Raw genomic sequence first — 23,993 nt, 5'->3', positions numbered from 1 at the left:
TGTCAGCAGTGACCCAGCTTGTACTCCAAATTAAAGAGGCTGTTATTCTTCTGGGAATGCACCAGGCGTGCTGCTTGGCATCCAGACAAACTTGGGGTTTGTCTATATTGGCAATCAGTCCCTGAACAAACTATTGTATGTATATTGTATACATTATGCAAACTATTAACAGTCCACAATTTGGGAAGGAGCTCGCCTCAGAATGTAAGTCTGCATCAGACTTATTCCCAAGCACACTATTTAGTTCAGATGATAATTAAAAAAAAAACAAAACTTTATTGATGGAGGAAGCAGTGTATTAATTGATTTTCTAGTGTTATCTGATTTTCCTCACAATCTTGAACTTGCTTTTAGGGTCCTCATGGCCACACTCCGTGGGCCACAGTGGGCCTGAAATCAGTTGTATGTCTCAGAGGTCCTTAGAGATGAGATGGCAGATACCCAGCGCTAGGGCTGGGATTCCTTTCCTCCGGTCCATGGAGATCACTGATCAGTCAGAGCATTGGTGATTGTGTAACTCAGCATCTTTTTCAGCACACACTTCTAGGTCACCATTAGTAATTGATCAGAGTTGGTCTGGAACATTGTATGAAGCCCACTTCTTAGTTCTCTTCCAGATCCTTGGTAGAAGGCCCATCTAGACCTCTGGGTAGAGTTCATACCCCAAGTTTACTCAACTGGGGTGGCTGTAGATCCCACAAAAAGGAGGGGGACCCTCAAGGTCATTTTGAAAATGGGATGTTAGCCAGAGACTAGAAGCCAGGCATTCACTCTTTTTAAGTCATGTGAAAGGGCTAGACTTTGTCTCTGGCTTGGATATTTTTATAGTGACATTAGATATGAGAGCACTGTTGAGAATCCACTGAAATGATGTCTGTAAGAGTGCTTTCCAGAGTTTAATGCTCTATATAGATGAAGAGTTGGTATTACTCATAAGTAAATAAGCAGGAAATATGGCCAGTTGTGAGCTCTATAACCATTTGGATTGTTTTTTTATCCTCCGGCCATCCTAACCTAAAATCCCAGGGGATAGCTGAGAAAAAAGTTTTCTCATCACTCCTGCCTTTGGAGCGAATGACTTTTTAAAGCTCAATTTCAGGCAGAAAAATAAATTGAAACAGTGTGAAAGGGGGAAAAAAAAAGATGCAGCATTAAAAAAAAGAAAAAGCTGTCAATAGCCCTCATTTTTTGCATCTCCCACCTCCTGGTCTCCCAACCATGCTCACATACGCTGCTAATGTCCATCCTGTTATTTTTTTTTTTAATCTTTGTGGTTCTGCTAGCCCAGCTTTCCAGTTTGCCTGGGAGCCTCCAGCAGGGCGTGTGAGTCTCTCTGATGCCTGGCTTGGTTGAATCCTTAGATCCTTGAAGTGAAAGCATTTTCCCCAGACCCTGATGGAAGCTGATTCTGTGCTTTTCTCCATCTTAGCTTTATAAAAACTCAGTCCTGTTTGCCCTCAGGCCGTAGACAGTTCTCCACAGAAGTGTTACAACTGAGAGACAGAGTTGGGAGAGAGAAGATTAGGCAATGAAGCGAAGTTGGTCTCCTTCCCTCTGTTCTCAGAGATCTGCAGATCCTCTCTGAAGACTTACCATATAAATGTCTCTTTCAGGGTGACCTACCCAGCCAAAGCCAAGGGCACGTTCATCGCGGACAGCCACCAGAACTTTGCCTTGTTCTTCCAGCTGGTAGATGTGAACACTGGTGCTGAACTCACCCCTCACCAGGTCAGGAAAAAGCCCAGGCAGTTCTCTTCGCCTGAAACCTTGCTGTACACGATAGTTGTGTGGACGTGGTCTTTAACACCGAGTCAAGAAAATTCTGAATCCCTGCTTTCAGATCTTCACTCTGAACCCTCACAGTCCATCAGGTTCTCCCCTGTGACACTCTGCCCTTTCATACTGGGTGTAACCCTGAACCTTCTTTTAGAGAGATTAGCTGGGGTAGGGAAGATATATTTAAGGCAGATTAGCATTTAATTGAAGCTTTTTTCTTTCTGACTGTAATAAAAACATATATTGAAATAATTTTGCAAAAAGGAAAACTTAGGCAGTGTACCCACAGTATGTCTTGCTCTGGCTAAAGCAGATTTTCTATTTTGTAAGAATCTGAAAACTAGCACTTTTTTTTTTTTTGGAGTGCCCCCCACCCAGTTGGAAGTTCAGAGTCTTAACCACTAGACCAACAGGGAAGTCCAAAAACAGCACTTTTTAACTTGTGCCTACTAAGTATGATGAAAGCAATAGGCTTCATTTTTGTCTTCCATATGTAAAATAATGATTATTATTGAAAAGATTCTCAAACCATATCTTTTTCCCGGAGAATCTGATACGGCTTTTGTCCTCTCAGACTCCCTCCTTTCCTGCCTCTGTCTTCCCACTTGATTGAGAATAACTGTTCTGTGCACTGCCTCATCCACGGTTGTATTGTAAAGGGAAATGCCAGAAATACTTTTGAGTGTGGAAAAATAGGAAGGAACCTGGACCCTAGTGGCCTTGGCTTAGGTACTTTGTAGTAGTCCTTGAGCTGGAGCTAGCAGACTTAAATCCATGCAGAGAGGCAGCGTCAAAACAGACCATGGAGGTGAGTGGATTACTTGGAAACCTTTTTGCTTTCTGTTTCTCGTTGCTGCAGCTGCTGCACTTGTGCCCAGGCCCAGAGTGGTTGCCCCTGGCACCACCATCCCTGCCCTTCTCGGCTTCTCTCCCCTCCACCCCCAATCTCCAGAGAGCTGAGTCAGTCCCACTTAGCCATGACTATCGCTTCAAGTCCATAGCAGCTCCCAGGTCCTTGTCAAAATGACCCTTGCCAATGAAAGCCCAAGGGAAGAAGGAATATGAAGAGAAGTCATTATTTTACAAAACAAAATTGGTGGGATTAGGATTAGTGCAGGAAGAGCTAGTGAGGGAAGTAAACCTTTGAACTGAAGACTTGTCTCATCCAAGATCCTAGAAAGCCTGGCTTACAGACCTCCTAGGTAGAGATGGCATTTTGCGGGTGAGCCTGGCTGCTTGCCTGTACTTGGCTGTGACAGGAGGAAGATCATGCATCCAGGCTCCTATATCCCATTCTTGGCCACAGTTGCAGGAGCCAGGAGGCTTCACAACTCTGGGTCTCTTTCCCTAAATACTTAGATGGTTGTTGTCTGTTGCCCAGGTGTAGAGTAATGAATGAGATTTAGATTTTTTTTTTGTGGCTCTAGCACTGCCTCTGTGACCACAGCAACTCATTTAATCCTCCGTGCCTTATGGTCTGTAAAATGGAACCAATCTACTGGCTTTGCTGAATTCTTTATTTGGAAACTTCTGAAAGCAAAGCTGAATGTATTAAGTTTTGCTGCATCTTTTGTGCAGAAACCTTAGTTTCTTATGCCATTGGGGGGATAACGTGGTTAGACTTGTATCATCTTATTGATAAATGTTTGTTGACCAGTTAGTTTATAGCAGGTCCTATGCTAAATGCATTGTGTACTTTATTGTTAGTCTTCATACAGATACAACACGTGTAGAAGTTAAATCTGTCTTAAAGATGAGGAAATCAAGGCTCAAGGAGGTTAAATAACTTGCTCAGCTTTTAAGTAGTGAAATCAGATCTGACTGTCTTCAAGCCTGTGTTCTCTCTGACACTGGGCTGCCCTGCACGATGAGAACTCTGCCTTGCTATCCATCCCCATGTCTCCTCTCCTAAATCTTTAGCTGGAGGCATTAGGAAGTTGAAAATGGGCTTCTTACAGTTTCATCTCATTTCCCTTCTTTTCACCCTCTAGTGAAGAAGTTAATTGGGCAGCAAAAGGCTGGCAGGAAGAGGAAATTACAGCCTCAGCAAAGGGCTTAAATCATTCACAAACTGGGCATTCAGCCTACGAGTTGTTGAGATTTGGCCGGACCCCTAAGTTAAATTTCTTGTACTCGTAAAAAGTACTCTCTGATCTCGGAGCTATAAGCAGGGTGGGGTGGCCGTTCCTCCTGCTTTCTCAGACAGGCCTGGCTGACCCCAGAACTCCCACTGGGACAGAAGAGCTGATAGCCTGCTGCCTCAGGGATCTGGGCCCGGAGGGAGTTTTGAAATCATCAGATGAAAAATTGCATTGTTATCCCATCCAGACATTTGTCCGACTCCACAACCAGAAGACTGGCCAGGAAGTGGTGTTTGTTGCAGAGCCGGACAGCAAGAATGTGTACAAGTTTGAACTGGACACCTCCGAGAGAAAGCTCGAATTTGACTCCGCATCTGGCACCTACACTCTCTACTTGATCATTGGAGATGCAACTTTGAAGAACCCAATCCTGTGGAATGTGGTATGTGCCTCCTTGTATCTTCACCCAGACAAGAGTGGCTATGCCACAGTCAGACAAAGATGGCCCTTCTCCAGGGTGTGGGCTTTGTACCCAGGCCTCTCCCATGCCACCCAGAGGGCCATAAATAAGTACACATCATGCTGGTCCCATTGGTAGTCTTAGGGGCATGCACATGGCCTGGCTGGCATGTCATAGGGGTTTCATAAATAGTGATTGAGTGAATGAGTGAAGTATATAGATTTGCCCTAATGGGTTCTAGCAGATTTCTTTAAAAGTTGTACTTGAAAAAGGTTTTCATATTACAGGCAAAACGCTGCAGGGGATACACAGATATAAGAGATAAAGGCTCTAGCTTTTGAGGTACAGTGTGCCCTTGCAGGGTAGGCTGGAGAGGGGCCTGAGATTGGGAATCCAGTTCCAATTCATCATGGTGTGGACTAATGAATTGCAGGGTATTCTAATAACCATCTAGGATAACCAGGATAAACTGATACCCTTCATCTGCATGGTGTGTTCATAGTTTGCATAGTGCATTTCACTTACATAACTCACTTTGGGCTGGTGGGATGAGAGGAGGCTTCTTAAAAGACATGACATTTGAGCCAGGGGTTGGAGAGTTGCGGGGGTTTTTCAGGATTGTATCCGAGGGGCTGTCGGATGATCACTCGGGGACAGCCTCCAGGAAAGTTGGAGGTGCTTTCAGTGAAATATGAGTGGGTCCGCTTTGCTGGAGCACCTGAATCTGGTCACGGGCAGGAGGCGGTGAGGTGGGGAAGGTAGCAGAGGCCAGATTCCAGGCCTTGAATGAGGGGTGGCTCCCTGTGCAAGACAAAGGGGCAGCTGCATTTTCTTATGTTGTATTCAAAGCTCCTTTTCTTCTTGGATTTTGGGCTGCTTTTTGTATGAGAGCACTTTTTCATTTCTTTTTCTTTTTTTTCTTTGTCTGAGACTAAATTATACTTCCCCAGGAGCAGTTTCTGATTGTTACTGTAACAGCCTGAGTACCAACTGGGATTTTTGTATTAAGCAGCTCTGTGGGGCTCACCAGATCAGTAGAAAATTGGAACTCTTGCTCTAAAAAGCATTTTCAACAAATACTTGTTTTGTTCTTGAAATTTTTACTGCCTCAATTTGTTGGCTAATGACTCAGAAGTGATTGGACTGCTTGGAGCTCCTTTCAGTCACAGTCCTGGACGGGAGTTGGGAGATACTGTCCTGTGATGAGTTTCACGCCTTTCTCTGCCCCTGGGCCTTTCATTGCTGCTTTTATTGTTCTAGGCTGATGTGGTCATCAGGTTCCCTGAAGATGATGTTCCATCAACTGTCCTGTCCAAGAACATTTTCACCCCCAAACAGGAAATTCAGGTACATCCCAAAGGGCTTCTTCGCTAAACACAGAGGAAAAATGGACACATGAGAGAGGGCCGCAGAGCCCCAGGCGCTGGCTCTGGTGCCCTTTTTAACCTGTTTATATGATACGTTGTAGCTTGGTCTTTGTCACCCTGTGGATCAGGCAGGGCAAATATCAGCCCCATCCTGGAGCTTAAAAAAACAGGCTCAGATTGCCTGCCAGCCAGTTCCCAGAAAGCAGATAACTAGAGACAAAATCAGAACCTGAGTCTATTTTTCCTAAACATGCAGGAGGTTCAGTCCTCAGATCACTGCTTAATGCCACAGCACAGATGGGTCTCACTTTGCTCCTCTGTGTTCCTGCATAGACCAGGGCCAGTGGACCCCACAGGTGGGCAACTCAACTGGAGCACAGGGCTTTCACCCTCTAGGCCAGCCCTTCCTCTCTCCCGGGATTCACCTTCCTTGCACACAAATATTAGAAATCCCTGCCCAGCCCAGTCCATGGGACTGTTGTGAGGCTCAAAATAGTTCCCAGATAAGGAAAGAATAGCTTTGAAAAGTTTCTAAAGCAGTGTACAAAATGAACACAATAATTGTTAACCAGTTGGATCCCTGGTTAAGGAAACTGAATGGATCCACTCAGTGGACTGTTGAGGAGTCCTCAGAAATGATTCTACTGCAGTAACAGGGAAACTCACATCTGAAATAATGTTGAAGTGTTCCAAGCAGACTACTGACTCTTACTCCACTGTTAGAAAAAGGCCAAGGGCCCCAAAGGTAGAGAAGTAGGATTCTTTTTTAAAATTCTTCCTGATGTTGCTATAGCATCATTTAAGAATGTAGAATGCAGTTAAACACCGGAAGGTATAACCATGATGACAAAGGGTGCTGACTGATTTTGTAGGGTGGGGTAGGCAGTAGCAGCTGCCACAGGCCATGTTAGAAGTCCCTTCGTGGCAGTGACAGCAAAGAGGAGCTGAGGTTAAAAATTTGGGACTAGGAATCTCACATGGAGCTGCCTTGTCATGGAGCTGGGTTGACTGGACATTGGCAAGCAAGAAAATTTCAAAATTTAAAATTGTTAATACAGCAGTTAGCTAACTTAAGTCAGCAAAATATGATGACACCACCCTGGGAACCCAGAAACATTGTGAAATCCAGCGTCCTGCCTGGGATGTGTCACCACAGTCATCCAGATGCTTGGGTACCATTTTTGTTACCAGGTGGATGCCGCTTGATAGGTTGCATCCTCTAGCCTCTAAATGGCAATGAGTTTTGGAGGGGAAAAAAGACTTGGGCATTTGTGAGCTGGGACTGGTGTAATGTCCCTGGAAGGAGACCAGTGGGAGCAGAGGCCAGTGTTGGGAAGAGGGAAAAGGCTAACTGGGTGCTCATGGCCAGGAAGTCTCAGCCTCTGGGAGGCATTTCCTCCTCTTGACTGTCATTGGGGTTTTGGCTCCTAGTGTACATGGCAGTCCCTGCTGGGAAGAACACATGGTAGAATATTCCTGGTGTGTCTTCTTTTGGCAGCACCTGTTCCGCGAGCCTGAGAAGAGGCCCCCCACAGTGGTGTCCAATACATTCACCGCCCTGATCCTCTCGCCCCTGCTCCTGCTCTTTGCTCTGGTGAGTTGCAGTAATTAGCATGGGCAGTGTGTGTCTGGCGCCAGACTCTACAGATGTAGCCGTTCCAAAGGAGACTGTGTGCTCTGGCCTCAGCACAGCTCCAAAGGGGTCCAGCAGCTGTGACCCGAACCGACGGTCCAAAATGTTTAGAATAAATAAAATTACCTGCTATAGGGGACCTGCCAAAAAAACTGATCCCTTAACAAGGGGCATGATGTGTAGCCATTATAAATGGTCAAAATATGGACACGGGTGCTCCGTACAAATGTTCAGATGAAGCCGAGTGTGAAAAAAGCAAGACCTGATGCTGATAGCTGTAGAAAAAAATGAGTACAGAGGCCATGCGTTTCAACAGTCTTTGGAGCTTGAAACTATGAACAACCTAAAGTCCTCATAAAAGAAAGTGTTAAATAAATTATGGTACATCCACACAATGGAATAATATGCAGCTCATTAAAACAATGGATAAATTTATGTACTTGTCAACTGATACGACAGGGTTGTTAAAAATGTCCTATTGAGTGAAGAAGGCAAGTGGTAGGACAGGGTGTTTAGTATCATCTTCTATGTTTAAAAACCTTAAAAAGGCATTAACTATTGGTGTTGGTCACCTCTAAGGAGAAGGCCTTTTAGGGAGTATAGAGAAAGGACATTTTTACCATTTTAACATGCTATTTGAATTTTTTTTTTAACCGTCTCTTTTTCCCCTTGTCTCTTTAAAATCTATAAACATAGATGCAGTTCAGAGAATTTTGAGAACCATATAGAAAACTCATTAGATCTTACTTTTGGAAAATTGTCGATGTTCCTAATCCTCTGATTTTAATAAAAGAATTATTGCTTGGTCAAAATCTGAAAGGCATGCCACAAGCTTTCAGAAACCAATCCTAGGCACCTGTTATTTTGAGTAATCAGAATTTCAAAAGGCAAGAACCCATAGTGAGCGCACCTCCTCCCAGCTGCCGGTGGGTTTATCTTACCAAAACTTAGAGACATTAGCAGGGGTGCTAGTTATTTCATCATCAATACAATTTTGGACCTTTCAGTTTCATGGCTTCACCTGTTTTAAAATAGAAAAGTTTGCTGTCATTAAAAATGATTGTCAAGCACTTTTGCGAACAGGTGTTGGAATGCCTTTCTAAAGAAAAAAAGGGAACGGTTTTTCCTTAGGACTCACAATAGGGTGGTTGTCACTTGGAGAAATTCCCTGTCCTTCAGGTATGTATGAATTTTGAAGCCCTTAGGGCTGTTTTTTGGATTAGCATGGCACAGTGTGGGTTGCCTCCGTTTCAATTTCTAATGTCTTCTTAATTTATTTCTCCCCATCTTTCAGTGGATCCGGATTGGTGCCAATGTCTCCAACTTCACTTTTGCTCCCAGCACGATTGTCTTTCACCTGGGGCATGCTGGTAAGCGCCCCAGGCTGCTAATTCCATTTGACCTCCTTTGACATTTCGCCTGCCCACACAAAAACCCTGTTAAGTAGACCCACAACCTATTAACTATAATGACTTAATAGTGTAACATTTCCCTCTTCCTCCTGGCCTTTTACGACAGTTAATATGATGATAAACCTGTTTGGCCCATCAGCTTAGAACAGCTGTCATTATATCGGGTTTCATTGTATGAGGCTGCCATTGGCAGACCATTTTACCCTCAGTTAATAGCTCTGTTCATTTCCAGAGATTACTCACTTATCGCATCTTTACGTTAAGCCATCTTCCTGGATGGAGAGCATTAATGCAGTTTCCAAAGATTATCTTCCCCCACCTTATCGATCTTCACATTTGCTGGTGGCTATGTCCGGACAGTAATAGAAAACAGTCCCTTCCACAATCAAACACGCTGTCCTGCATTGTCCTCTAGAGAACTTAGGACCTAAACGTTACAAGACAGTAAATTCACAAATTAGTTAAGCGTTTCAGAAACTTTCCGACACTATTGGATTGGTGGCCCCTGCATTTCACCAGGACCTCAATATTCTCTTCTGATTCCTTTGACTTCTGTAGGAGCCCTCTACGTTTCTGTAGTGTTCAGATTCCTTAGGGGTCCACAGATGAACCCCTTGAAACTAGGCAAATGTGTATCTCTGTTTTCCTGGGGAAAGAGAGAGTCTGTCTCTTTGATCAAAATTCTGACAATGGTCCATGACCTCAAAAATGGCTAAGAACCTCTACTGTAGTTCATCCATCATCCTTCTGGGCAGAATTGACAGGATGACCTTTCTCTCCAGCCCAGTAACTGAATTTGAGTGATAGCCCTCCCGGGTCAGGGAGAACAAAACCTGAATATAAATTTGTTTAGAGCCATGACTTTTTGTGCCAGAGTGCTTTTTGCGCACATTCCCTCATTTGACTCATCACAACCCTGATGGGGGTGACCAGGGCAGGAGTTATGATCCTGGTTTGACGGGTGAGAGAATTTCGGCTCAGACAAATTAAGTGGCTGTGAAGGGCAGAGGCTGGGTCAGAACCCAGGGTTCTCAGTGCCCAGACCTGAGCTGATTTTTGGGGGTAATATTTTCCTTTTTTTTAATACAGACCATTTTTAAAGTCTTTATTGAATGTGTTGCAACACTGCTGGCATTGTTTATGTGCTGGTCTTTCAGCCACGAGCCATGTGGGATCCTAGCTCCCTCATCAGGAATCAAACCTGCTCCACCTGCATTGGGAGGTGACGTCCTAACCACTGGACCACCAGGGAAGTCCCTGGGCCTGAGCCCTTTGGACTAAACCCTTCTGCTGCCCTCCTTGCTTCCTTCCTAGTCTCAGTGGCAAATTAGCCTTAATTTTTTTTCTATTTCTCACTTTTAGTAAAAAGGAAAAGGATTTATTTCTTTAATTCTGAGGGCTTTCATTCAGAATTTGAAAAATCTGCTGAATTATTAGGCCAATAGCTGAATTATTTGGCCAGTTATTAGGTTGGCCAAAAAGTTCATTGGAGGTTTTCTAGATGATGGTACCAAAAAAATCCGAACGAACTTTTTGGCCAACCCAGTATAACCTGATAGCAATTTTAAAAAACAAATACAAAACCATCATTTAAGCACAGAGATGCAAAAACGTGGAACCAGATCACTGAGATCTGGTTCTTACCTCTGAATTTCTTGGTAACCAAGACTGAGAAGCAAGTATATTGAGTTACATATTTTCTGGCATCAGAGGAAAGGAATAAAACCAGCTGGTCTATAAATACAAACCTTTTCGGGCTCCGCAATTACTGGCTTCTAGTTGTCTTCTGCCCTGGGCAATGTCACTATTTGATTCAATTGGTTCTCATGATGCCTGTCCTTGTAGCTATGCTGGGGCTCATGTATGTCTACTGGACGCAACTCAACATGTTCCAAACCCTGAAGTACCTGGCCATCTTGGGCAGTGTGACGTTTCTGGCTGGCAATCGGATGCTGGCGCAGCAGGCAATCAAGAGGTAAGGCTGGGGGCAAGTCAGGGGCCCAGAGTGGTTTAGAAATATTTTTGTCAGCTCTGTCCACCCAGCTCTTTGAGTAGTGAAAAGATTCATATCCTGAGGGGCCATTGTGACACCTCAGTCCAGCCTGAAACAGAAGCCTTTTAAATCATTGTGATGATAAGTTTTCAATATATTAAAACCACAACAGTTTATGCCCTGACATATTAGAGTGAGAGAAGAAAATAATTGCTTCGTGAAGATTAAAGTGGATCAGGACAGGTGGCAGAAGATTGTGGTTAAAGAGCTAGCAGTGTAACTGTTTTCTCCTCTGCTGCCACAGAGAATCCTTCTCCACGCCTCTCCCATGCCCCAGAGAGGGACTCCTCTGTAACTCCAACAGCCTCCCAGAGCTTTTCCCCCTAAGCATGAGGTCCATTCTCTTCCCCGACAAGAAACAGCATCGGGCAGAGGCCCCTGGCAGGGAGCACCGCTCAGGGGCCCACATCATGTCCCCGAGAACCAGACAGCTTCGGTTCACACAAAGAGTCAGGGCCCGACGTGATGGCAGCTGCCTGGCAGCTTGACTTTCGAACTTGGATTAGAAGTAAATTTAAATGTCACATTGGTGTTTCTCATTGATTTGACTTTATTAGAACTTGGGTGATTTAAACCACGTAAAGGTCAATAAGAAAAGGTCAGAATTGCTTTCACCTTTGGAAGTTAACAATTTCAGACGTGCCCTGCGTTCTCTCCAGGACTCTTGCTGCTACTACTACTAAGTCGCTTCAGTCGTGTCCGACTCTGTGCGACCCCATAGACGGCAGCCCATCAGGCTCCCCCGTCCCTGGGATTCTCCAGGCAAGAACACTGGAGTGGGTTGCCATTTCCTTCTCCAGGACTCTTGCTAGAAGAGTATAACTTAGTACCCTCAATGTACCCTCAGTGCAGCTGCTGGTTAAGTTGGGCAGATCAAAAGAGCAGCTTTCTCAGAGCCATATGGGTGGGAGAGCCACATGTCTCCTTCCTGCCTGGGTATCCATTGTAAGTGTTCTGAGGGTCTCCCTGGGGATACCGGCCCAGGGTGCTCCCTGCCTCTCCTGGGGTCGCCCGCATTCCGTTGGGGCTTCCCAGAGCGCCAGCAGTGGCAGCTGGCTTATTTCTCAGCCCCTCCAGCAGCCTTAACTTGGCAGCTCTGTGCTGCATCTGAGAGAGAACCAGGGGCTCAGCTGTTTTCTCTCAGCAGAACCCTGTTCTCTCAGAGCAGCCCGTCTAGGCCCCGGGGAGCCAAAAGGCTGTCCTCTGCTGAGCTCTTTCTTTTCTGGAAGTTGCTCACACACGATGAACAAGATTGAGGGGAGATAGGAGTGGAAACCATTTTATTTAGATCCCACTCAGCAGGAGTTCCTAATACAGATAAAATCAAGTACATTATCTGGGGAGGAAGACCATGGTTCTCGCGCCCCCTCCATCCTGTATAGAAAGTTGCAGCTGTCTGCTGCTGTGTTCACGAGTTCTAGAATCAGGCTCTACCCCTGGCGAAAGCGGTGACTTTAACAGAAACTCTTGGTTGGTTGTTTGCCGTTTCTTTCCTCAGCTTATTTCTCTTCTTACTGTCCTTTCTTGACTCTCAAACCCTCTTTCCTTTGGCAGGATCGCTGCAGAGCAGAGCAGTAGATTGGCAAAATATAGGACACTACGGTAAAGATGAGGGGCACTCACCCCAGGAGCAGGGCCCCTTTTCCATCTTGCCCACGTCCATGCATGTCAATTACTTCCCTATTTTCAGCTCACTTCTTCCTCCCCATCTCTCCCTACCCCAGAGCTGAATTGTGAGGCCGTTTCCCCACCTCCTGGACCAGGGCAAAAACCAAAGCCACCTGAGTTAGACTAGCTGGTGGTAACTTGGCAGTGAAGCAGCCTGGACCTGGCTTTGACTGTAAGGCTTCCTTCTCACTTGTGTCCCACAGGTGCTTCATAGACACAGCCCCTTTCTGTGTTCATAGGAGAGCAGAGTTGAGGAAAAGACTGATTTAACTTTAGGACTTCTTAAAGGGGACCCCTCCCACCCCCGACTCAGGACATCTAAATTCATTACATGATAGTCCCATGGAAAATCCCGGCACACCTGGTCACGCTCTAGGCCTTTTTGTAGTAGTATCCTCTGGTTGGGCCAAACAGAGAGGTTTGGTAAGACACTAAATTATGAAGACTGATGGCCACAGATCCAAGCCAGCATCCAAACTCACGTTCCTAGAGCTCAGGATATGGTTCGGGGTGCTCCTTGCGTGACCACAATGCCCAGTGAAGTACCACCTGTACTCCATCTTGTCATGTCCTCAGATGAGGATGGAGTGGAGGCAAGGTGAAAGGAGGGAAGAAGAATGTCTGATGCTTCACTGATCAGCTCCTGTAGTCCAGGGATTGGCAGGAGTTTTCTGGAAAGAGCCAGGTAGTAGTTTAGGCTTTGTAGGCCATTCGGTCTCTGTTACAACTGCTGAACTCTGCCACCATAGCGTGAGGACAGCCCAGTCCACGTAAGCAAACCAGCGTGGCCATATTCCAATGAGACGTTATTTACGGAAACGGGGGGTGGGCTTTATTTGGCCCCTGGGGCACAACGTGTTGACCCCTGAACTGGAACAACAAAGAGAGGGGAGGTATTTGAGTTTTCAGGTCATGTTCCCCTTTGTCCTTTGCCATGGAGACGGCTTTCCCTGCCAAAGCAATGGAGCCATCTAATTTTCACTCCTCTGGAAACAGGAGAAATTCACAAGAGCATAGAATGTAGAGCCTTTGCACTGATGTGTGAACAGAAGCTGAACCATCTCATTCTTAACATAGAAAGCAACCACGTTTTGATTTTTTTTTTCAGTATTAAATCATATACAGTAAAATTCACCCCATTTTTAGTGTATACTCTGTGAATCGTGAAAAACGAAGACAATCTTGTAGTAAACACTATGTCAAACAAGGTACAAACTTATTTCCACCCTCTAGCAAGTTTCCATCCATGTCCCTTTGTGGTCTGTCCCTCCCTGCCCCTCCTGCCCCATTCCTCAGCGTTACCCATTTGGTTTTGTCCTGAATTATAGTTGCTCTGTTTGAGATTTGCTTTTGGAACTAGTCCTGCATATTGAGCTCTTTCTTTCAGACTAACTGGATTAGGTTTGTTTGTTTTTCTTGATTTTTAGATAGTCAACCCCCCACCCTACTACCCCCAAACTGTGCTGCCTGAGAAAGAGGAAAGTCGCTTGATCATTTGGACATCTGGGGCTTCCTGATGTCGGGCCCTCTTCTTTTATTGGAGAGTCCCTGGTAGCCAAGCATTTTTGATCTGAGGACAGGTATCGATTTGATTAGGCATAAGAGAGGACTATCTTCTTAGCCACAGTGAAAGCTTGTGGGTCACCACCCTTTCACCTGGTCTTATTTCATAATTATACTGTCCTCTCTGCATAAATATTTCAGAGCACACACTTTTTTTTTGGCTGAACCATGTGGCTTGTAGGATCTTAGTTCCCTGACCAGGGATTGAACCCACGCCCCCTGTGGTGAAAGTGAGGAGTCCTAACCACTGTACCGCCAGGGAATTCCTGGGCCACACACATTTTGATGTACCTGGGAACCTCTGAATGTTGGCACAGAATTAGGGGCACTCAGGATAAGTTCCACACCTGTGCGTGTGTGCCCCTTGGGGCTGTTGGTTATTGGGTTTGGAGCATGCCATTCTGCAAGACCTCCTTGTCCTCGCATCAGCTCTCACCACTGGGGACAGCTGCTTGTGAGGAGAGCGTGTGTGTGAGCCCCTCGCCTCTGCTCACCAGAACCGTCCTGATCACCTCCTGGGTGCTGTCACCCTCTGATCACACAATATCTGTCCAGATTATCATTTTCCTTCTTGTGTTGCCCTGTTACTTCTTGAAGTCTAGGGGAGGCTAAAGAGACTTAGTGAGATTTAGATTTAATTTTTTTCGTGAAGCTTAGACATCCAGCCTGATCATTGACAAGAACATGACCACATGGCAGGAATATGGTGCAGATTTCTGTACCAAAAGGTCGGAATGTCGTCTCCAAGCTACATGAGGGCCATGTGTTTGGTGGACCCAGAGTCTGGGAAGTTGAAGATGAGCATTCTTTAAACCCTTCATCTAGTTGAAGTGTACACTGTCCATTTGGCCTTACACTGTGAGGGGTGTGCCTGGAATTAATTACCTCATCTTGTGTTTTCACTTATCACGCTTACTTAGGCATCATCAGGTGTGTTTCATTGTTTATTTAAGTTGTCATCAGCTTTAGTTTGAGCTGTCTTTCATTTTTCATGAAATGAGATGGGAAGTAAATCAATAGGACTAAGAGAGGAGTGATTATCCCCTTACAAATGGGACCTCATAGTGGGAGAGGATCTTGGCTTCTCTGTCGTCACCAAGTTAGGAGCTGTGACAGTGAGTTGGAACTGTTGATAATTTTGTGTTTGTCTCCATTTTCTTTCAGAACAGCACATTAGTTCCAGAAAAAGGAAGGAAGTTCTGAAAGCTGAAGTGAATATTGATAAAAGGAGTTAAGGACAATTCACAGTTTGAAAAGAGGAATGAAAAACCCCTTTATTTAAAAAGAAGAAAGTCAAAATTGTGGTTATACTTTTGCTTGTTTTTCTATATCCCCAGCACAGAGCAGGTACCCAGATACTCCGTTTCTTTGGCATGGTGCCCTAGCAAGATGCTGTGAATATTCTAACTTACCCACTTGTTGCATTGAAAAGTTGAAATCTGTACTTAACCTGTTAATGGAATAAAGAGAGTAACAGGAACAAAGACCTGAGAGGGTTTTTTGGTACTTTGGGTCTGGTGGGGTCTCTAGGACACATGACATGAGGCCTTAGTTGGAAAGTATGCTTGACATGATGGCGGGGTGATTCTCCAGGACCTTTGACATTGGTCCTGTTTTCCTAACAGAACTGAGAATTGCCTGGAAAAGCCAGCATCCTTTCTTCATGTCTAGCACTGGGTACCAACTATGCCCTGCTGATACCTGAAGGCCCCTCTGCTTTTGCCTTCTGGAAAGTTTGGTCTTGGCATGCAATGGGCAAGGGAAGGGAATATCTTAAGGATGAGTCCATGAACCATCTTAGGTGCTGAGACGGACACACGCATCTTGGAAATACCCCTTTGGAGTTGTGCCCAGGACCGCCGTTGCACAGAGGTCATATGGTATCACCTAGGAAAGTAATACTGAACTGTGTATTCCAAGTGTGCAAACTTCAGTGTTGGGCAAGCCTACTTCACCACAGGGTGAAGGACTTTGGGCAAGTGGCTTAATGTCGCTAAGTTTCCTTTTTTTTCCTTCTGTAAAAGATAATGACGATTCCTTCTTGGATGACTGAAGGAGTTTCATGCATCTGAAATCTTGGCCTAGTACTTGGCATCTATCCAAACTGGCCCATGGTTACACACTTGGACTCATTGCCTTTACTTCCATTAACTGAAAATAATAGACTTCCCTAGTGGTCCAGTGGTTGGGACTCTGCACTCCCAGTACTGGGGGCCCGGGTTCGATCCCTGGTCGGGGAACTAAGAGCCCACATTACCACAACTAAGCCCAAGCACTGCAACTTCTGAGCCCGTGCATTGCAACTGGAGAAGTCTGCGAGCTGCAGTGAAGACTCAGCACAGCCTAAATAAATAGCATAATAAAAGGTGACTTTTGAAATACAGGTAATCCTCAGAGTATTTACTGAGTTTGGGGTCGGGGGAGAAATGATTTTAATCAGATTGCTTTCCAACTTAGCTGGACTTCGCTACAGTGAGGGAATGGGAATTTTGATTGGGGAGAGGAAAGGTGATTTGGGAACTCTGGGCTAGTTCTGAATGGGATTCTGCAGGGGAGAGGCCCATATGGGCAATTACAGGACTGCCTCTAAGATGGAAAGGTGACTTCACCTTTCCCAGAGGTTGCAAACCTGTGACCCATGTTTTATTTGATCCATAATTTTTTTAAAAATTGAGTCAGTTGCTAACATTCACAAATTGAGAAAATTCATATAAAAATCCAGGTCTAGCATTTAGGATTCTCTGGAAAAAGCAAATCGGAGCTGGCAACATTGGGCCTGATTTCTGAATGGCAACAATCAGCTGAAGCTGAATAGCTCTTGCCTTTGAGTGGAGCCTGCACTCTCCAGCCAGCTGGAGTCCCACCCCACCCCCACCAGACCCCAAATGGTGTCAGTTCCACCTACCCTGGCCCTGTTCGTCCCACCAACTTCATGGGATTGGCACCTGCCTGGCTGCTGTAGACGTATGACTTGGAGACCCACTCTGATGGGAAAAGGTGATGTTGGTTTCCCATGCTGTTGTTCCGTCATTCAATCGTGTCCAACTCTGCAACCCCATGGACTGCAGCACGCGAGACTTCCATGTCCTTCACTATCTCCTGGAGTTTGCTCAGACTCATGTCCCTTGAATCAGTGATGCCATCCAACCATCTCTTGTCCCCTTCCCTTGCCCTCATCTTTCCCAGCATCGGGGTCTTTTCAAATGAGTCAGTTCTTCGCATCAGGTGGCCAAAGTATGGGAGCTTCAGCTTCAGCATCAGTCCAATGAATATTCAGGACTGAGTTCCTTTAGGATGGACTGGTTGGATCTCCTTGCTGTCCAAGGGGTGTCTCCTGGTGTCCCTACTTAGGATGCTGGGACCTCAACAGCTCAGAGTGGTGGGGAAGAGGGGAAAGCAGGAGAGCCCACCCACCTGGGAGTTTCACACTGAAACCAGATGTTTACCGTTCTGGAAGACGCTGATTGAAGCCTGCTGGACAGAGGTGTAGAGCCAGAGCAGTAGGGCCTGAGAACAGAAATATAGTGGATGGAGGGGAGGAAGTAAGGAAACAACTGTCTGGAAAAGGGGCTGGCAGGGCTCAGGGGTGCCATGACTGGTTCGGGGCTGGTCTGCAGAGCCAGAGGGGCTGGAGAATAAAGCACAGCAGAGGAACTTCCCTGGTGATTAAATGATTGGGAGCCTGCTAGCCAGTGCAGGGGACAATGGTTCAATCCCTGGTCTAGGAAGATCCAACGTGGTGGAGCAGTTAAGCTGGCGTACCACAGCTACTGAAGCTCACCACCCCTAGAGCCTGTGCTCTGCAACAAGAGAAGCCTCTGCAACGAGAAATTTGCTCACTGCAGCTAGAGAGTAGCCCCTGCTCCCTGCAACTAGAGAAAGCCTGTGTGCAGTAACAAACACCCGGCATAGCCATCAATAAATAACTAAAAAAAGCATAGCAGACATCTGCTACATGCCGGGTTCTGGGCTTGGTTGAGCTGTGGCAGTGAGCAAGATGGATGCCTTCTCTGCCCTCAGTTCACTTATATCCCAGAGGGGACAGGGGAAAGGGAGCAGAATGAGCCCAAATCTGAAAAGGAATTTTTATCTAGAGGGGTTGGGAAGACTAAGTTGACAATGAAAGGAAAGGAGCAGTCTGCAGAGCTGGGGAAGAACATTCTAGGCAGAGAAGCAACCTATGCGAAGGCTCTGAAAGCAGGGCAGTGTAAACAGGGCAGAGTTAGCAAGGAGGAGAGTATCCTTGGAAGTTAGAACAAATACAGGGGTTTTTTAAAATTGATTTAATTGGAGGATAATTACAATATTTTGATGGCTTTTGCCATACATCGACATGAGTCAGCCACAGGTATACATGTGTTCCCCCATCCGGAACCCCCCCCACCCCACCCTGTCCCTCTGGGTTGTCCCAGGGCACCGGCTTTCAGTGCCCTGCTTCATGCATTGAATTTGAACCGGTCATCTGTTTTACGTGTGGTAATATACATGTTCCGATGCTATTCTCTCAAATCGTCCTACTCTCACCGTCTCCCACAGAGTCCAAAAGTCTGTTCTTTATATCTGTGTCTCTTTTGAAAGTGAAGTGAAAGTGAAAGTCACTCAGTTGTATCTGACTCTTTGCCACCCCATGGACTATACAGTCCATGAAATTCTCCAGGCCAGAATACTGGAGTGGGTAGCCTTTCCCTTCTCCAGGAGATCTTCCCAACCCAGAGATCGAATCCAGGTCACTCACATTGCAGGCGGATTTTTTACCAGCTGAGCCACAGGGAAACACAAATACATATACATGGAATTTTTTAAAATTCCCTTTTGGTTGCACTTGGTCTTTGTTGCTGCTCGCAGTCTTCCTCTAGTTGCAGGGAGTGGGGGCTGCTCTTCCTTGCGGTGCTCAGGCTTCTCTTGCTGTGGAGCACGGCCTCTAGGTGCATGGGCTTCAGTGGTTTTGGTATGTGGGCTCTAGAGCTTGGGCTCAGTAGTTGCGGTGTATAGACTTAGTTACTCCACAGCATGTGGAATCTTCCCGGACTAGGGATCAAACCCGTGTCTTAACCACTGGACCACCAGGGAAGTTCCGAATACAGGTTTTAAGGGCTGTGGTAAAGAGGATAGATGTTATTTTAGGACCAACTGCAAGTTTAGGGAAGTTGAATTTTATGCTGGGATGTAGCAGAGGCAGAAGGAGAAGGCAATGGCACCCCACTCCAGTACTCTTCCCTGGAAAATCCCATGGATAGAGGAGCCTGGTAGGCTGCAGTCCATGGGGTCGCTAAGAGTCAGGCATGACTGAGCGACTTCACCTTCACTTTCATGCATTGGAGAAGGAAATGGCAACCCTCTCCAGTGTTCTTGCCCGGAGAATCCCAGGAATGGCGGGGCTTGGTGGGCTGCCGTCTATGGGGTGGCAGAGTCGGACACAACTGAAGTGACTTAGCAGCAGCAGCAGCAGCAGAGGCAGAAATACCTCTTATGCTGTCCTTCTTTTCCTACCCACTGGGAGAAGCCTCTTGAAGGCTGCAGGGGGGAGTCCACTTGCTTATAGCCTAGGGATGGATCTAGGCAGACTGCAGTTGAGAACTGGCCTAACTTTTTACTACGACTTATGACATACACCAGATTTGTTGCTTAAATTATTCACCACTGGCAAAGATTCTTTGCTTGATCAAACTTTAGCCAGGCTCCTGAATTTCTCCTTCACCTATCTGTACCTTTTTTTTTTTTTTTTTAAGCTCTTGTTTTAGCAAGACTCTTACTAAGCAGTTTAACCAGACCCTCCCACCTCCATGTCTGATCATGCTGATATATGATCAGAATCCTCACCCTCCACCATCTCCCAGGTGATGTCTCATCTCCCTGGTCTGTCTTCAGCCAGAATCCCCTTACCCCTGAGGTATTCTCTTAGTAAGTTTCCACCCACTGATCCCCACCCTGCTCCTTGGCTACCAGTTCCCAGTAGACCACACTGTATTCAGAATTGAGCCCACTTCTATATGAGGTTTCTTTCCCGCTATTGAAATAGTCTTGAATAAAATCTGTTTTTACCACTTTAACTGCTATGCAGCTCTGTCTTTCATTTGACATTACAGTAGTGCCTGGACTTGGCCTTCCAAGAATAGTCGGCACAGCAGGTCAGTATCCAACTGACCTTTCTTCACCCCACTGGGCCTTAGTTTCCCATCAATAAACATGGGATAACACCTCTGAGGACTTTATAAGGATTAAATGAGGTCACATCCAAAACACACACCAGAGCGTCTGACACTGACTCAGAGGTTGCTCAGATTAGTATAGACATTACCGTTGTTATTTCCTGTGTGGACTGAACTGAACTGAACTGAGTAAGCAGTTTGTACTAGGTTCTACATTTCTTTTGTTTCTTTGTTGGTTGGTTGAATTCACTTGCTTCCCCAGCATTTCCTAAGGGGCCTGGCATCTTGGAACAACACAAGGGCACTGTCCTGGAATCAGGAGTCAGTTCCCAGCTTTGACCCCTCAGAGCTATAGGACCTGACCTCGTACCTCTGCTCTGCCCTCCCCCTAGGGCTGTGGTAGGGAGCCCAGGAAGTAATGCAAACATAAGGGATTATCATAAGAAACAAATCCTCCTTTGATCAGAGCATGCCGTAGTACAAAAAATAATAATAAAAATAGCACTTCATCTTAAGTGGGACCCTAAGGGAATGGGAAGCTCGCAGCCCCTCTGTGGGCAGGGGTTAAGTCCTTTAAGCCGCCGTTAGTGTGGTAGTTAATGGAGATAAAGCACCGGAATTGTGGCCATCACAGTCTTTTCCTTTATAACGGCATTCACCTCGAAACCCACAAGTAGCAGCAGGCCCCAGCGGTCATTATTTCATTTGAAAAACTAATTGGAAGTTGAGAGAGCCCTCAGTCTTTGCTTTTGTGGGGACAGGCAGAGGAAAGAGATGAGCAGGTGGGTCTGGGGGATGGAGGGGGGTCGGGCTGGACACCATTCAGCAGCCGCCTCCTTTGTTCTGCTGCCCGGGCAGGTTCTCGGTGGCTAGCTCAGCTTGGTTGAAGTGGACTGCGGCCCTCAGAGGCCAGCCTTCTCCTCCGGAGGGGTCTTTTGTTCCCCATTGTGGGTATTGTCTGCTCCGTGGAGCCACCCGGGCTCCCTGCAGAGCCATTCCCACGCTTCACATTCTTTCTTGGAGGGTAAACTGGGGAGAGCAGGTGGTCTGAACGCTGTGAAACCCCAAGCTGGCTTTACGGTCCCGGTGTGGGAGATGGGCCCAGGGGTCCAGCACTGCGTGTATCAGGCCAGAAGAGGAAAGACAGATTGCTCACCTCCGAGTCCCCATCAACTCTAAGATGCTGTGAATATTTTCATGCTTTTAATCAAAACACACATCCCATCATCTAGACTTTTCACTTAAAAAAATTTTTATTTATTATTATTTTTAAATTTTATTTTTATTTATTTATTTTTTTGGCCGTGTGTGCCTTGGGGCATGCAGGATCCTAGTTCCCCGACCAAAGATGGAATCTGTGGCCCCTGCAATGAAAGCACAGATTCTTTAAAAAAAAAAATGTAGTTATTTAGTAGCGCTGAGTCTTAGTTGCGGGATGTGGGGTCTTAGTTGCAGGATGTGGGGCATATGAACTCTTGTTTGCAGCATGCCAGGATCTAGTTCTCTGATCAGGGATCAGACCCGGGCCCCCTGCATTGGAAGCATGGAGTCATTTGGTACAGTCCATCACTCTCTTCTTGAACTGCTTTCTGGAATTTCTCTCTTGTAGTTTTTCTGCTTTTTCTTTCTCAGTCTCCTTTGCTGGTTCCTCATCTTTCCTCCAGCCTTTAAATACGGAGTACCCTGGGGTAGTCCTTGCACTCTGCTATTCTGTTCTTCTTTCTTGGTGATCTAACTCACTCTCCTGACTTTATTTTTTTTTTAGGCTGCACCACACAGCTTATGAGATCTTAGTTCCCCAACTAGGGATTGAACCTGGGGCCCCAGCAGTGGAAGCACTGAGCCCTAACCATTGGACTTCCAGGGAATTCTCTTTTTTTTAAAAAGTTATTTTTATTTTTTTTAATTAAAAAATTAATTTTTAAAATTTAAATTAAATTTTAAAACAATTTTATTAAAGTGTAGTTGATTTACAATGTTGTGTTAATTTCTGCTGTACAGCAAATTGATTCCGTTATACATATATACTATTGTTCGTATTATTTTCCTTTTTTTTTAAACTTAGTATTATGTATTGAATTGTAGTCAATTAACAGTGTTGTGGTAGTTTCAGGTGAACAGCAAAGGGGCTCAGCCATACATGTACATGTATCCATTCTGCCCTAAACTCCCCATCCATCCAGGCTGTCACATAATTTTGAACAGAGTTCCATGTGCTGTATAGTAGGTTCTTGTTAAAAAATTTAAAAAACTTTTTTTTAATCTCTTGACTTTACAGACCACCTAAAAGGTGACAGCTATCCAGACCTCTCTCCTGGCTCCAGACCTGCACACCCAGGTGCCTACTCAGCCTCCCTACTGGGGCCTTTAAAGGGCATCTCAGACTCAACATGTCTAAACCCCAACTCCTAATTCTCCCCCCAACCTCCAAAGCTCCTAAATGGCAATTCCATACTTCCAGCTGCTCAGGCCTCAAACTTTGGAATTATTCTCAACTCCTCTCCAGTTCCCATACCTTATCTATCAGTTCTACCCTAAGAATGTGGCCAGCATTTGACTCTTTCTCAGAGTGGCAGTACATGCAAGTCGGATCATGTCATTCTTCTGCTTAAACTCTGCGGTGGCCCCCATCTCGCTGAGAGTGAGATCCTTTCAGTCCTTCCCATGGCCTCCAAGGACCTCCCCATGAGCTGGCCTCCCGCTCCCTCTTGGCCTCCCTTCCTCCACTCTCAGCCTCGCTGTGCCCTGGCTAGCCACACCAGCCTTCTGTGCCTCCTCCCTCCACACTCATGCCTAGGGGCCTTTGTGTTGGGTTTTCACTGTTTTGAGAATGTTCCTCACCCAGTCATCCTCCTCTGAGTCATTCTCCTCTAGCTGACTCTTGAGGGACTTTACTCAAATGTCCCTCATCAGAGAGGCCTTCCCTAACCACCCCACCACATACTCATTCATTATGGATAAATTATCCCCTCCAGTACTCCCATTGCCTTAATTTTTTGCTCCTTGCAATCACTACCATCTTACAAATTTTATATTTACTTGTTTTTTATTCTTTCCCCCATTAGAATATAAGCTCTATGCTAGACTTCCCCGGTGGTCCAGTGGTTAAGAATCCGCCCGGCAATGCAGGGTACACAGGTCTGACCCCCGGTTTGGGAAGATACCACATGCCTTGGAGCAACCAAGCTCATGTGGCCACAACCACACAAGCCTGTGCACACCCCGAGAGCCTGCGCTCTGTAACAAGAGAAGCCACTGTGATGAGAACCCACACACTGCAACCAAAGTAGCCCCCGCTCTTAGCAGCTAGGGAAAGACCGTGCAGCAGCGAAGACCCAGCACAGCCAAGAGGAAAGAAAGAAAGAACATAAGCTCTGTGTCAGCGGCTTTGGTTGCCTAGCACAGCACTTGGCACATAGTGGGATCTCTAGAAACGTTTGTTGAGTGAATAAAATGGCTCATAGGTGAGTGAGTCACCAGTGGAGGAAGGATGACTTGGCCCAGAGTGGTCGAATATGGCTAAGAGCCCAGTTCTGGGCTGGGTCCCCTAAAGTTGAATCCCAGCTCTCTCCTTGTTGGCAGTGACCACGGCAATTCACTTCACCCTTCTGTGCCTCGGTTCCTCGTCTGTGAAATGAGAATGACGCCAGTATCTCCTGTTAGGCTATGTAGGGAGTCTATGAGGTTCTACACGTGAAGCTGCCTGGCTGGCACTCTAGTGTTTGGTAAATGTTAGCTTTTAAAAAAATATATATATATATATATATCTTATAATACCACTTTGGGAAATGGAACTCTGTAAAACGTGAAAAAATTAGGCTGAAGATAAAA

General features: G+C 45.9%; 1 protein-coding gene across 4 annotated transcripts in view; it reads left to right on the top strand.

Moving 5' to 3' along the window:
- Positions 1–15,499, top strand: part of RPN2 (ribophorin II) — a 51,861-nt gene extending 36,362 nt beyond the window's left edge. For 2 of the 4 annotated variants that reach the window (XM_040247358.1, XM_040247359.1), the window contains exons 11-17: positions 1,614–1,728; positions 4,105–4,299; positions 5,578–5,664; positions 7,183–7,278; positions 8,612–8,687; positions 10,575–10,704; positions 15,178–15,499. In XM_040247358.1, the coding sequence (XP_040103292.1) occupies positions 1,614–1,728; positions 4,105–4,299; positions 5,578–5,664; positions 7,183–7,278; positions 8,612–8,687; positions 10,575–10,704; positions 15,178–15,190 (712 nt within the window). In that variant the 3' untranslated portion in view covers positions 15,191–15,499. Of the gene's footprint in view, positions 1–1,613; positions 1,729–4,104; positions 4,300–5,577; positions 5,665–7,182; positions 7,279–8,611; positions 8,688–10,574; positions 10,705–12,336; positions 12,385–15,177 lie in introns of all 4 variants that reach the window. The other 2 variants (XM_040247356.1, XM_040247357.1) reach the window with 2 other exon arrangements.
- Positions 15,500–23,993: the final 8,494 nt, after the last annotated feature.

Source organism: Oryx dammah, unplaced genomic scaffold (assembly GCF_014754425.2).
Source record: "Oryx dammah isolate SB20612 unplaced genomic scaffold, SCBI_Odam_1.1 HiC_scaffold_10, whole genome shotgun sequence".
Taxonomy (NCBI): domain Eukaryota; kingdom Metazoa; phylum Chordata; class Mammalia; order Artiodactyla; family Bovidae; genus Oryx; species Oryx dammah.
Note: the sequence above shows the minus strand (reverse complement) of the source record. Positions and strands in the feature narration are given on the sequence as shown.